Source organism: Phialemonium atrogriseum, assembly GCF_030411735.1.
Source record: "Phialemonium atrogriseum strain 8032-3 unplaced genomic scaffold QBC33scaffold_16, whole genome shotgun sequence".
NCBI lineage: Eukaryota > Fungi > Ascomycota > Sordariomycetes > Cephalothecales > Cephalothecaceae > Phialemonium > Phialemonium atrogriseum.
The window spans coordinates 106,283-118,997 of NW_026848153.1; the positions used below are offsets into that span (position 1 = coordinate 106,283).

General features: G+C 55.9%; 5 protein-coding genes across 5 annotated transcripts; 2 read left to right on the forward strand and 3 right to left on the reverse strand.

The window, feature by feature from the left end:
* The first annotated feature begins 733 nt into the window (after positions 1–733).
* Positions 734–2,157, forward strand: QBC33DRAFT_108165 (uncharacterized protein). Its single transcript, XM_060421895.1, has one exon. It carries the CDS (start codon positions 847–849, stop codon positions 1,879–1,881), a length of 1,035 nt encoding a protein of 344 aa, XP_060282315.1. The 5' UTR covers positions 734–846; the 3' UTR covers positions 1,882–2,157.
* A 745-nt stretch (positions 2,158–2,902) lies between these two features.
* On the reverse strand, positions 2,903–5,146 carry QBC33DRAFT_108152 (anaphase-promoting complex subunit Cut9). The gene is made up of 2 exons (XM_060421894.1): positions 4,857–5,146; positions 2,903–4,800 (listed from the first exon to the last, which is right to left on the reverse strand). Exons 1-2 carry the CDS (start codon positions 4,975–4,977, stop codon positions 3,029–3,031), a joined length of 1,893 nt encoding a protein of 630 aa, XP_060282316.1. The 5' UTR covers positions 4,978–5,146; the 3' UTR covers positions 2,903–3,028.
* A 511-nt stretch (positions 5,147–5,657) lies between these two features.
* On the forward strand, positions 5,658–7,386 carry QBC33DRAFT_541832 (uncharacterized protein). Its single transcript, XM_060428204.1, has 3 exons — positions 5,658–6,318; positions 6,394–6,614; positions 6,697–7,386. Exons 1-3 carry the CDS (start codon positions 6,154–6,156, stop codon positions 7,172–7,174), a joined length of 864 nt encoding a protein of 287 aa, XP_060282317.1. The 5' UTR covers positions 5,658–6,153; the 3' UTR covers positions 7,175–7,386.
* Positions 7,355–8,628, reverse strand: QBC33DRAFT_570825 (nucleolar protein 16). The gene is made up of 2 exons (XM_060430583.1): positions 8,410–8,628; positions 7,355–8,311 (listed from the first exon to the last, which is right to left on the reverse strand). The coding sequence occupies exons 1-2, from the start codon at positions 8,523–8,525 to the stop codon at positions 7,675–7,677; spliced, it is 753 nt and encodes a 250-aa protein (XP_060282318.1). The 5' UTR covers positions 8,526–8,628; the 3' UTR covers positions 7,355–7,674.
* Positions 8,629–9,399: 771 nt separating this feature from the next.
* On the reverse strand, positions 9,400–12,688 carry QBC33DRAFT_108469 (fungal-specific transcription factor domain-containing protein). The gene is made up of 3 exons (XM_060421899.1): positions 12,603–12,688; positions 11,310–12,340; positions 9,400–11,226 (listed from the first exon to the last, which is right to left on the reverse strand). Exons 2-3 carry the CDS (start codon positions 12,202–12,204, stop codon positions 9,482–9,484), a joined length of 2,640 nt encoding a protein of 879 aa, XP_060282319.1. The 5' UTR covers positions 12,205–12,340; positions 12,603–12,688; the 3' UTR covers positions 9,400–9,481.
* Between the last annotated feature and the right edge of the window lie 27 nt (positions 12,689–12,715).

The window sequence follows — 12,715 nt, forward strand, 5'->3', positions numbered from 1 at the left end:
CGCCGTAAGCTTGCTGAAAAGGGAGGCACAGTGTAGGGAGGCCCCATCTCTGCCAATGTGATCGTTGGGCTGCCGTACGGGGATATCTCTCCTCGGTAGGCCGACATGAACCATGACTGGAACCTTGACCCTGGCTTGAAGCGTATCACCCCCGACAGCCTCAATCCTGTGGCGCGCGTATTCAGAAGATCACCGCGGACGCCATAGTACGGGCTGGAGCCCATTACGACGCCAACGAGATTCTCCGAGTGAGTGGGTATGTAACCTGCAGTGGCTGGTTTTCTCCGTCCGTCTTTATATCCTCAGGCTCTTCGTGGTCAGGGATAGTGCGCCTGGACGCCCAGGCACGCTTCGATATAACAAACCCACCCTTATCAGGGATGGGCTCCAGACAACCGCGGAAGCCTGGAGACAATGTCAATAGACGAACGAGGAAAGGGGCGTTACCACCAAGTTAACCCCCTAAACAATGGGGTAGAAGGGGAACTGGTAGGCTGAGCGGCCAATTTGTTCTTTGATCGTGAGGCTGGATTCCTCCGGGCAGTGCTCTGGTCAACATGCCCAGTCTTGTCAGAGAACTACTGCGAATCACACATGTTATCACATACGTCACAAGCATAAGGAAAGAAATTGGAGAAGACGACGTTTAACGTTTAACCGGGGTATTCTATAGAGTGGTTGACATGCAGTGCCAACACTCGCAATCAACTACCTCAACCCCCCAACCTTCTTCCGACCCGTCAAGCCGTCCTCGCCGCCAAGGCCTACCACCCAAGCCAAACCCCACCTCCCCTTCAACCCTTCCTCGCCTCCTTCCAGGCCCTCATAGCCTCCTCGCTCTCAAACATGAGCCCCGTGTCCAAGTCGCACACGCGCGTGTCCGCCTCGGCCGCCCACCGCCGGCGCGTCTCCGCCGCGGCGGCGTACTCGGCGGCGCTCAGCGCGCGCCAGGGGGCCGTGAAGGAGCCGAACGAGGGGTCGAGCAGGATCGCCGGGTCGACGGCGCCCGAGCGCGCCATGGACGACTCGCCCCACGTGTCGACGTACGCGCCCGAGCGCTCGAAGACGCCGCGGGGGATCGTCGGCGGGAGGTCGGCGAGCGGGTTGGGCCGGCGGCGGGGGCGGGGGCGAGCTGGGTCGTCGTCGTTATCGTCGTCGTCGTTATCGTCGTCGTCGTTATCGTCGTCGTCTGAGTCGTCGTCGTCTGAGTCCAAGTCCATCTCATCGTCAGAGTCGAAGCCGAATTCGTCGGGGTCGAGGTCTGGGTCAGGATCCATGTCGTCGTCGGGTTGGGCGTCGTTGTCCTCGAGATCGGAGTGGTCGGAGTTGGGGCTCGTGGGACTGCGGCTCGGAGGGCTGCGTCTCGGACTGGGGTCGGAGCTGGAGCTAGAGCTGGGGCTGGAGCTGGAGCTGGGGCTTTTTGTGGCGGCGCTGGTTCGGTTCCGGGGGCTGCGTCTTGGTCCGGGGGGCGTGGATCCTGTGGATGACGTGACCGTTGCCGGCGAGGACGCCGGTGCAATGGATATTTGGTCTTGGGCCTTTTTGTGCTGGGTTAGAGGCTTCATACGGGGGTTTGGGATTCTAGAGGTGGTTGCTCACCTCCTCAGTTGCTGGACCCGCGCGGGTATCTCGATCGCTCGCTCGCTCGTTCTTCTTCTTCTCGTCGCTGCTGGACATTCGTTCATTTCCAGCCCCATCGTGGGCCGGCTTCCCTTTGCCAGTCGCCTAGGGTTCATCAGTTGGTGGGGGTGTTCTCTCCTTCTCCCTCACAGGGCACTCACCAGCATCCGAGATCTGGTCAGTCTCTTGTCCCGCCTGGGTCGAGGGATCTTCGAGCTTGTCATCGTGGTGCTGGGCCGGCATCCGGTTGGTGTCTCTTAATTCAGGGCCCTTGTTGTTATTGCTCGGATCTTGCCTTGCGGTGACTTCTGTGCCGTCAGTCGGCTTGGTATTTCCAAGTCCGTCAGCTTTGCGCGACGCTCATAAAAACTACCAGATAATGACGGGTTCTAGTTGAAGTAATGTATACGGGAGAATGTACGATACTTTGGCTGTCTTCGTAAATCGATATATCTGGCGAGAGGTAGAAAGTCCTCGTCAGTTTGAGATAAGTTGGGGAAGGTTGGAGGGCAGTTTGAGGGAGGTGCCTGAAAAATTCGAAGGACTAGTTGAGAGACGTACTTGATCTAGTATTGGGAGTGGTAGAAGGGTGAATACGATCGAGGGCTAGGGAGCAGGAGACGTTCTAATGCTTGTGCTGATGTTCTGCTGCGAGGCCACGAGAACTGGGGTAAACAAATGGAAACACCTAAGTCAGGGAGGATTTTCAATAGGTACCTATTTTCAAAACGAGTACCTTAGGTTGTCTGGCACCTGTGATATTCTGGATTTCAGTCCAGGTTTCTGGGATAATTTTGGAGTTATCTGTTGTCATGGCTAGGGGAGGGATGGCTCAGGGGTCACGAAAAACTGAATTGAATATCACTCTGATATCACTCAGAACCTCACCAGGCAGGCACTATGGAATATTATGTAGCAAGCTCCAAACCGAGGGTTGCCTATCGCTGCCCTTGAAAATATTCATCAGTAGAGGGGGAATAACTCTCCTTTGCACCTGCCCACCCCAATACTCAGAAACCGGGAAGGTCTATCGAACCTCGCCTCATGGCCATGGCAATCCGCAAACAGAAGGCAGACCTGTATTCACAACGCATCATGTTATGGACAGCATGGAACAGCCAACTTTGTCGCTCTCAACTACCGTGATTCCCATTTGAGAGTTGGGCGGACAACTAAACACTGAGCGAGCAGGGCCCGAATAGGAGGCAGTTGAAAACTTCATACAGCAAAACAACTAACCGAGGTATCATGCCGAATCCGTTGCCAAACCCAGATGTTTACGAACCCCCCCCGATCCTCAGGACGCCATTGTGATGCTCCCATGTTACTAAAGTGTCCCTAGCGTGACTGACGCAGCGCCAATAAACTTGTATACAAAGCCGGACCATAACCCAGACTGGTCCCGTCATCACTCATCGGTAATCTCCATACGACCTTCACCCTTTTCGTCGAGGCCATAGCCATGTCCGCCCGGGACTCGCCTGCTGATGCCCTTGCCTTTACCAGCACACCTCCGAGTATTGCTCGCAAACTTCGATCTGGCCTGGATCTTCCGCTGGGCCAATTCCCTTTCGAAGGTGGCCATGCCTTCGTCATACTCGGGCGGCGAGGTATCACGACCAGCCGTCTCCTCCAGCGCCTTGTTAAGCAGTTCCGTTGCAATGGGATCCTGGGGGTGTATGGCGAGCGCCTCATGGAGCAGTCGGACCGCCTCTTCGGGTTTGCCCAGGTCAAGATAGATCAGACCCTTGGCGGTGAAGATGGCCGCATCCTTGCCCCCATCGCGTAGGACCCTGTCGAACTCTTCCAGGGCTTGCTTGAACAGCCTCAGTCTCCGGAACGTATGAGCGAGATTAGTCCTGGCACCAAGCCACGCCTGAGGGTCGCTATCGATCTCGTCTGCGATCTTGAGTGCCTCCGTAAACACAGAGGCTGCCTCCTTCAGCCTGTTCTGATGATACATCACAACACCCATCTCATTGAGCAGGAGCGGATCAGTCTTGCACAGACCGTATGCTGTTTTAAGAAATTCCTCCGCAGCCGTCATGTTGTTCATTGCATGGCTCTGCATCCCGAGGAATACCTGCGGCAAGTGTGTGCCCATGAAGAGCCGCGCCGCCGTCGAGTATGCTGACACGGCTTGATCGTGCTCTCCCTCGGCGGCAAAGGTGTGTGCAAACCCGATCCAAGCCGGCCCAAAATGTGCATCCATCATGCTCGCCTTGCTGAAGTACCTCCGGGCCTCCGCAATTTTGCCTGTGGCGAAGTAGTAGATGCCCACAGCAAGCCATGTACACGGCTCTTCGGGGTGGTTGTCGGCGAGATCATGGGCAACGAGGAATAGACTATTCGTCATCTTGAGCTCGTGGAGGCAAGCAAGATGTAGGGGGTAGATACTAAAGTTGTATTTGTCGTTGTCAAGGATGGATGAGGTGATGGAGAGAGCATCCTTGAATCGGCACTGGGTATAGAGAAGATCTGCACGTGCAAGGAGCAGGTCTGGATTGTCCGCCAGACCGTAATGAGACGAAAGGGATTCCATGGCCGTGTTGAAAGCCCTGGGATTCCGGTATTTGGACAGTCGTGTCTGGTAGAGCATATGAACATACTCGGCAGGTTCTTCTTCGGCCATTTCCGGGTCGTCGCCGGGTGCCTTGATCGATTCGAAGTTCAAGGACTCGAGGAATTCATCCTCCTCGTCCGGCGACATCAGAGAGTTCTTCATAAGCTGATTGAACGCCTCGAAACATTGAACATCAACACGGACAGCATCTTTGTAACATTCCTTGGCACGATCAAAGGCATTCTGTTTTGCATAACAGATGCCTCGCAGGTAGCACATGGAGGCCTCATAGCGCCTGTTGGCCGTTTCTTCATCAGCGGCCGAGTCCTCCCGTGTTCGTTCTTTGGATGCGGTCTTGCCTGCCGCAAGCCGGTTGTTGGGTCTCGTATGTGTCTTTCGCTTCGAGCCACTGGAGATGAGATGGGGAGGGGTGCGCTCGCCTAGGATACCGAGTGCCTCCTCGAACCGGGACTGTTTTATCAAGCAGTGGGCTGCAAGATATTGACATGATGGATTGCGCGTGATAAGATCCTGCTTGGAGAGCAGAACCTGGGCTCTAGTGTAGTTTCCGTGAGCGAAATGGACCTGAGCTAGCCAAAAAGCGTCGTTGTCGTCGCCTGGAGAACGATCGATTAGCAAAATAGGGACCAGGAAAACCAGAGGTATGGATCACCTGTCAGGGCTAATAACTTGTCCCCGATGAAGATAGCCGACTCGTATTGCGCCTTGTTCAGGGCATCCTGGCGCCAGTCCCGGAGGAACTTCTCCATGTTAGGTTGAGTACTAGTAGCCATGGGAGCCAAACTATCTCATCGCATTGTCCCGGTTCGTTTATCACCAATTAGTCAATGAGCTTGGAGCTCAATTGGGCAAGACCGAATGGGATGATGTCAGTAGGTCAATAGCAGTGTCGAGACGATGGGACTGTTGGCGAACAGAAGGGCTGCTTTTGCTCAGGATTACAAGTGCAACTATTTTATTCGTATGCGGAATGCATTTACGAAATCGAGAGCTCCGGTAGTTGCTCGTTGCTAGGTCAGGTTCTGCGCTTGCCGCAAAGACGCGATGGCAGTCGCGTTGATGTTTGGTTTGCGCCACATGGCGGGGTGACGCATCAGCCACAAGAAACCTGGTTAGGCTCTCATTGTCTTTGCTGCAGTCATTCCTCTGACAATGGACTTGGACAAATACCTACCTACATATAGGGATTGTGGCCGGTTACGGGCTAATTCCACCCAAGGTCTGCCGGCCGGAGTGCAGACGCCCCGGAATCGGTAGCATTGAGAACCGGCGTCCGGCCTTGCCTCGTGATCCGCCTTGCCTGAAAACGCCATTGCTATTTTTGGCCACCAGTAACGTGGGGAAGTATAGAAGTGCATGCCCAAAACAATTACCTAGCTAGGTGACCAGCCCGAAGGGCGACCTAGGAGTTGGTGGCAGGAGTTGATACGTCATGCTCCGCAGCTGGCACAGTGATCCATCCGAGACTGTGTCTAGCTAGGAGTGAGTCGTCTATATCTTTCTCGAGACGACAGATGACAATGAGCTTCTGACGGAACTCGGCATTGTAATAGTGACTAGATTGGTCCCCTGAATGTGAGGCTGGACCTCGACAAGCCACTATCCGGCACCGCCTGTACCCACGAAGCCATCAGGCGCTACGCTATTGATAGTGGCGCAGTGATAAATGGATCGGGGCTGAACCAAAACACAATGCGGCATCTCCCATTCGACCCTCTTAACTGTAGCTGAGCCCAATTGCGCGACTGTGCTTTTTAACTTTACTTCTCCAACACGACACTCTTTTTCTCTCAATCAAGTCTGAATACCTCCCGAATTTAAGTTTCTCGTAACCTGCGGCCCGGCCCGAACGCGTTGTCTCGACTTTTGACTGTGGGCTACGTCACTAGCAAGAACCGTCCGAACTCTGCAGTGCGGCTCTCTAACCTTGTATCGCGGCCTCAGCGACAATGTTTGAGGACTTAGAGTGGAATCCTGACCTGGTTCCACCACTGAAGCTGGGCCTTCACCTCGCCCAGATCCTCTTTGCCTTCATCATCTTCTGCCTCGAGATCTCCGTCTTCACAGACAAAGATTCTGCCGTCGTCGGCAAAAATGGCTGGACTTTTGGTGTGGTACGTAGAGATACCACGCCCTTCTCCGCTGTTCCAACAGAAAACATGAAAATGCTGACCCGGTCTTCTCGCCAGTGTTTCTTGTCCATCCCAGCATGGCTTTACCTCTCCATGGCCCCGCGCTTCCCCAGGACGCGCAAGCTAGCCAACCCCCATGTTATGGCCTGCATCGATGGTCTCTACACCATTTTGTGGCTGTCCGCTTTTTCAACCCAGGCATCATATAATACCGCCAACTTGTGCGGAAACGCTTGCGGGCAGAGCAAGGCCATCGTGGGTTTGGGATTCTTCGTTTTGTAAGTTTCAATGACATGTCAGCCCTCAGCCCCCAAATGAAATGGGGGCTTGGCCGGGAACCGGGCTAACCGTCTGCAACAGCCTGTTCTTCGCGGTCACAACATTCATTAGCATATACACGGTCAAATACTTCAAATGGAACGGCACACTGCCGGGCTACGAAAACATCAAGCCCAGAGCCCATAACATCGACCCGGACAAGGCAGCTTTCTCCATGGCACCACATGACGAGGAGGCCTACGCTCCTGTCGGCATGAACGACCAGGACAATGATCATCGTGGCTCCTTGCACCCGGATGAGCACGACTACGACTCTACAGTCGCTGGCGGAAGCCATGTGGGGGCTTACAGTGACCATGGGAGCTACGGACGCAGGGACGGCCGCGGAGCTCAGGAGAATCCATTCGGGCACGACAACCCTTTCGAGAGTGACACCGAGTACCATTCCCACCAACAAGGTGGTGCACATGTCTACGCTCCACCTTCAGTTCACGATGACTATGACGATGATCGGCCAGCCCACTTCCCGGCCGCCGACTACGACCGCGTTACCCGATAGAAGCTCATGAACAGGCTTAGGCTATAGAAGACTGGACTTAGAAGACGGCAGAAACAAGCATTTACGTGTTGGATGTAACGGTTTGAGAGACCAGAACCAGTGTTTGAATAAACGGGCGCTACACCTGGGGTCCTGGTGTTGTAGGCGTCATGACGGGTAATCAGAAAGATACCATGTATATATATCAATCATGAATGGCATTTCAATTGGCTTCTCCCCTATTCGTGTGTTCTGTTGTGGCTCTTATAAAGATTTTGAGCAGCCGCCTTTGGCCAACGACGAACGCCACAGCCGCTTGAGACATTTGACTCGGACGCTTCTAAAGTCTCCGGCCTAGCGCCGGCTGGCGGCGAATTCACAGGATTGCAGGTGCCTGCGTCTCCTGTCATGAATGCAGCCGAACTTTTGGCAGTCATCGAGCTTCCAATGCCAGACTCTTTTCCCCACTTCCCGCCTCCAGCGGGAAGGATCTAACCCGCGGGCCAAATCAAGGCCGCCGTTCACGCCTTTCCCGAGCCAGCCCTCCACCTCCTCAGGCGGCGCGAGATATCCGCCTCGGTCTGCTGCATGGGGTTAAGCTTCCGGTCCCTCGCCATGGCGGCCGCGTCGTCGCCGTGCCGCGCCACCAGCCGCTCCAGCCACTCGCCCTCGCCCCTGCTCGTGTGCCGCAGCCTCTTCTCGAGGGGCCTTCCGGCCTGCCTCTCCAGCTCCATGACCACCGACGGCCGGCTCTCGTCCTCGTCCTCCTCGTCCTCGTCGATCCCGCCCCACTCCTCCGCATCTTCAGCCTCCTCTTCTCCGGCCTCGCTGTCGCTGTCGAACTGCACCAGCGGGTCCCGGAGTGGGTTCTCGCGCCGGCCGTCCAGCACACGCACGATGCGGCCCGAGGCGTCGCGTTCCACCCGCGCCTCGGTCACGATCTGCTGCGCCATCGGCTTGACCGCGAAGGTGACGGCGAAGGGGTCGCGGCGGGGGCCCTTCTTGTTGGCGGGGCCCACCGCTGACGCCCCGTCCTTGGCTCCGGCATTGCCGTCCCCGGTCCCTAGGAAGTCCGGCTCGACGCCGCCGGTCGCGCCGCCGAGCTTGGCTACGAGGCCTAGGCGGCGGTAGTTCTGGGAGAGGGTCTGTTTCTTGTTCCTGTGGGGTGGGAGGGGCAGGGGCGTCAGCGATGACCGATGGGGGGATTTCCTTACGGAGGGGAGGCTTGGGGGTTTTTGGATCGTGTGCTTAATTACCAGTTCTTCGCGATGATGCTGTTGCCCATGGGGTTCAGAGGCTTCTTGGTGCTGGTGGGTTGCCGCACCGTCGCCCGCGATGAGCGACGTTTCCGCTTCTGGAGTTCACGACCCATTGTGATATTTCCTCTGGAGTTATGTGCTTCGTGGCACTTCTACTTCGAAGGAGTGAATGTGCCTTCTAATGATAGCGGATACCTTTTCGGGATTCTACAAGCCCCAAAAATTTCGAGTTTGAAGGCATTGATTGCGAAAGATAAACGTTTTTGTTCCTTATCAGCACGTGAGATGCTGGGCAGCCTCACCGTCCCACCAGATTGGCACCCGCGGCACTGACCGGGATTCTGGTCTAGGGTCCGATTAGCTATACTCGTTTAGGCAGGTCAACCTCTACGTATACGCTAGGAATTAGCACGACTTCGTAGGGTGTTTCGTGAGGGCCTCTGCATTTTAGCTTTCTGGGGAGGCGCGAACCCCTGTTGCTATTCTATGTGCGGACTCGTGGAGTGATTCCCTCCGGATTCATAATCGGGAACTCATAACCGGGAAGCCGAAACTGAGACGACAGCCAAGCGGCAAGAATCGGGCTAGCGAAGCCAACGAGGCAAGGTACGGGAAGAAAAGGGGGATACCCCAGCTTATCTGATACCTGGCAGCTACATGAAGATACAGTATGATGTGGACGTGTTTGGGCAAGATTAGATAGAGGATGAGGTTGAGGAGTATATTTTAACGACTAAGTACATTCATGAAAGGCTGATAGATGATAGATAGATGATTGATAACTCCATCAACTGATAACCCAAAATCCGAGCCAAGTCCCGGAACTCCCTTCGTGCTCTTCAAACCCCAATAAACCAATGTGAAATTTACATCGTGTACATGACGCCATGTCCCGTTTCCCGTCATGAGAGCTTGTAGACTGAAAGTAGAGAAGAGGACCTCTCTAATCTAGCAAGAGAAAAAGTGAAGGAAATGCGTAGTGGTCAAGCGGACCTCGTCCCATCATAAGCGTGTCTAAGGAGAGCACACTTGAATCCTTTCCCTCCACCCTCTCCCTCCCCTCCTCCCCTTAGAACATAATCCACTCCACTTCCACGCCTAGCCCGCCGATGTACTTGGTCCAGTTGAACGGCCCACGCCTCATCATCCCCGTCATCTTGGATCCAGCACCGTCCTCCTTTGAGTCGCCTGCCCAGAGACGCTCGAGGATCTCGAGAGCGGCGAGGTTATTCATGTATCCGCTGCGAGCCATGATCTCGCGGCACTTGGAGCGGACAATGCTCTGTTGCAGTTCGTTGACGCACTCGGAGCCCGCTACGAACAGCGGCCACAGCAGGAACTTCTCTGCATTAGATCCACACTCGAGGCTCGTTGCGTAGTAGACTACCTGGCTAACCAGGTTCCGGAAATTGCTGTGGCCACTCGGGACATTCGGGCTAGCCAGTCGCTCCGTGTACAGCAGAGCGGCATACCGGAAAGCCTCGGATAGGGAACCCAGGTCGCGAACCTGACCGGGCGTCGGAGGTCGCGGTGCCTGAGTTGGAGATGGCCCTGTCGTGCTGGTGGGAGAGACTGCCGACGAAGCTGAGTTGCCCGGCGACAGCCCTGCCACCACACGCTGTGAGTCAAACTCCCAGCTCTGCAGGGCTATCCGAGCGTCTTTCCACTCGCGCCAAAAGGTGCTGCGGTGGTCGTCGAAGGGGTTGGGCGAGTGCATGGACACCGCCGAGAACATCTCCTCGTCGTCGAGTGTCGTGCCAAAGCCATTGCCATCGTAGCGGCTCGGGTGCTGCGGGAAGCCGTGAGGGTGGGCGCGGAGGTGAGCCGTATGCTGTTGGGGGTTGGATTTGTAAGTGTGGCCCAGGGGTAAATCGAGCGGTGATTGCGAGCGAGAAGGCGCGCCGCGAGTAAGGGTGCTGCTCAAGAGGTTCTGCACGGGTCGGTGCTGGGAGAGCAAGTTCAGGCGACCCAATTTGAAGATGGTTTTAAAGAGCTCCTGATCACATCCGACCAGGTTCTCGGCGCCTGGCGGGAGCAACGGCGCGTCCGGCACAACGGCGTATGATGACGGGCTAAGCTGGGCCTCCCGATCATTGATGCTTGCCGTGATGGCATCGAAATAGGTGAAGATTGCCTCCATCCAGGCCGAGTCTCGCGAAGGCGGAAAGGGCGATGACCTCCGGAGGCTCAGAATCTTCTTTACACCCGCGAACTGAGTGTGAAACTTTGCAATGCCGGACTCGGCCATCCGATAATGACATAATAGAAGAATGGTGGCAAGCACCGAATCATGCCTAGACTTCTCCCCGTCGTTCAGCTGCTCATTCAGCAGGTGAACTGCAAGGTTGCGGTGCTGGTACTCTTCCGATAGCGACTGGTCCTCGGGTGGCGCATCGGACATCGAGTCTGATATACTAGCGTCCAACCGCTTCTCGCCGATTTCCCGTCCATGCTGCCCGAGGCTCAGCCTCCTCTTCATCCGCAGGTTGCAAGCCGCAAGCGCGCAGATGGCGTGTTGCAAACTCCTGCTGCCGGCGGCGAGATGGAGAATTTGATCTCGGAAAGGGTTGTTACAGCTGTCAATTAGGACCATCGAGGGGCACATGGTATGTTCGTAATAATCCATGAAGAAGGGCATCTTGGCTATGAGATCCGGCGTCACAGACAGGGTCTGCGTCTGAAAGGTCGAGGGCCACTGCGAGGGGCTATGCTTCGCCATGCTTTGTGCGGCCGACTCCTCTTCGGGGATGGAGGGTGCCCAGAAAGGACCGTGGGACTGGTTACTGTATAAATCAAGGTCCGGGGTGCCGGGAACTGTGGTCTGGAGTATTAGCCAGTCTACCCAGCCAGAGAGCTAATTAGGCCGACTACATAAGGAACTGACGTGATGTACATACCCAGAGAATCGCAGTCTTGCATCAACTTGTGGCTGAGTTGGGCATCATAGCTGTCCACGTGTGAATGTAGGCTTGAACTGGGCTCTGAGGGAGTATAGACGAGACTCGGACACGAGGTTGGCGCCCTTGAAGACTCAATCATGATGGCGGCGACTGGACTCTGGGGAATTGGCGATCCGTGCCCTTGGAAACCGTCGTACATGAGTGCCGGGCTGTGCAAATAAGGCATGTCATCCCGAGAAAACGAATGGGCGAGGGGTGACATGTAGTCCACGTCGCTCATGGAGTCAATGGAAGGAGGGAGCATCTCTCCTGTCCCGGGTACGGATAGGTGCACCGGGCGGCTTTGATACCGATGGTGTTCGCTGCTGGCTGGCAAACTGCTGGAAAAGGAGATTGGGTCCCAGGTTGTTTGTGATGATAACGCCGGGGTGTGCTCTGGCGATGAGATATGCGAGAAGTCATAGCCGGGGTAGGGGGAAGGGGGAACCGGAGGCGGATGCTCTGACGGCGTGTCGATATCTTCGCGGCCGACCCGCTCATCTTGCTCGTTCCACTGGACGGGGGGTGCGTTGGAGCCAGCTCGTGGTCTTGTCGGGGATTTCTTGACGGGGTTCACGGGAGGAGCCTTTGCTATCGGGAGCGAAAGGCCGCGGAGTTTCCCCCTGCTCGCCACGCCAACACCCCAGGTCAGCTGGGTTTTATAGCCAGAGCACTCGTTCCCGATCTCGAGGCATTGCGAGCAATACGGCCTCCTCCTGTCGCACTTGATGTTCCTCTTGCTACAGGTGAAGCAGTCATCGGCGGCTCCTCCGGCGGGGGCTCGTCTCCTACGCTTCCTTGCGGAGGCGGCATCCTTGGTGGTGCCCGATGGGCCGTTGAGAGGGGCCGTCATGGATGTTGTGGTGAAGCTGGCAACGCTGATCGGCTATGTACGATGTAAGGCAGAGGTTCGGGATGCGCATAGAGAGGACCAAGAAGCGGAAGAAGGAATCTCAAGACGCGGCCTGGGTTCCAATGGCAACTGTTGACTGGTTTGGGTAAATGGGGATTAATATGGCAAAGTTGACGACCATAGTAGGCAAAGACGAGCAGACCGGGGAGCTGGGAAAGAGGGCAGAGGGTGGCACCGTGGGGAAGGAGGCGGGAGCGTGAGCTGGTAGAGGGCAGTGTTTTTAATAAAACTGGACGACCAAGTGATCCAATCCTAATGGCACATGCGTGTGAAGTACCTAGCGGTACGGGGGAGTAAGGTAGTAGGGGAGGGGGGAGCAGGAAACCGGGGGAACGAACGGAAAGAGGTTGGTGTAGCCTGACAAGTGTGAGGCCAAAGAGATGAGAGAGGGGGCCGGCCGATCCAGTCTCTGAAAGTGACGGTGTGGCGCGGGAATAGACGGCGGCATGAA

Coding starts and splice junctions, on each gene's coding strand:
- QBC33DRAFT_108165 (XM_060421895.1), top strand. CDS start 847: ATGAGCCCCGTGTCCAAGTCGCACACGCGCGTGTCCGCCTCGGCCGCC.
- QBC33DRAFT_108152 (XM_060421894.1), bottom strand. CDS start 4,977: ATGGCTACTAGTACTCAACCTAACATGGAGAAGTTCCTCCGGGACTGG. Junction 4,801..4,856: donor CAAGTTATTAGCCCTGACAG/GTGATCCATACC, acceptor ATCGTTCTCCAG/GCGACGACAACGACGCTTTT.
- QBC33DRAFT_541832 (XM_060428204.1), top strand. CDS start 6,154: ATGTTTGAGGACTTAGAGTGGAATCCTGACCTGGTTCCACCACTGAAG. Junction 6,319..6,393: donor ATGGCTGGACTTTTGGTGTG/GTACGTAGAGAT, acceptor TCTTCTCGCCAG/TGTTTCTTGTCCATCCCAGC. Junction 6,615..6,696: donor GGTTTGGGATTCTTCGTTTT/GTAAGTTTCAAT, acceptor CGTCTGCAACAG/CCTGTTCTTCGCGGTCACAA.
- QBC33DRAFT_570825 (XM_060430583.1), bottom strand. CDS start 8,525: ATGGGTCGTGAACTCCAGAAGCGGAAACGTCGCTCATCGCGGGCGACG. Junction 8,312..8,409: donor AGCATCATCGCGAAGAACTG/GTAATTAAGCAC, acceptor CCCACCCCACAG/GAACAAGAAACAGACCCTCT.
- QBC33DRAFT_108469 (XM_060421899.1), bottom strand. CDS start 12,204: ATGACGGCCCCTCTCAACGGCCCATCGGGCACCACCAAGGATGCCGCC. Junction 11,227..11,309: donor GCAAGACTGCGATTCTCTGG/GTATGTACATCA, acceptor TCCAGACCACAG/TTCCCGGCACCCCGGACCTT.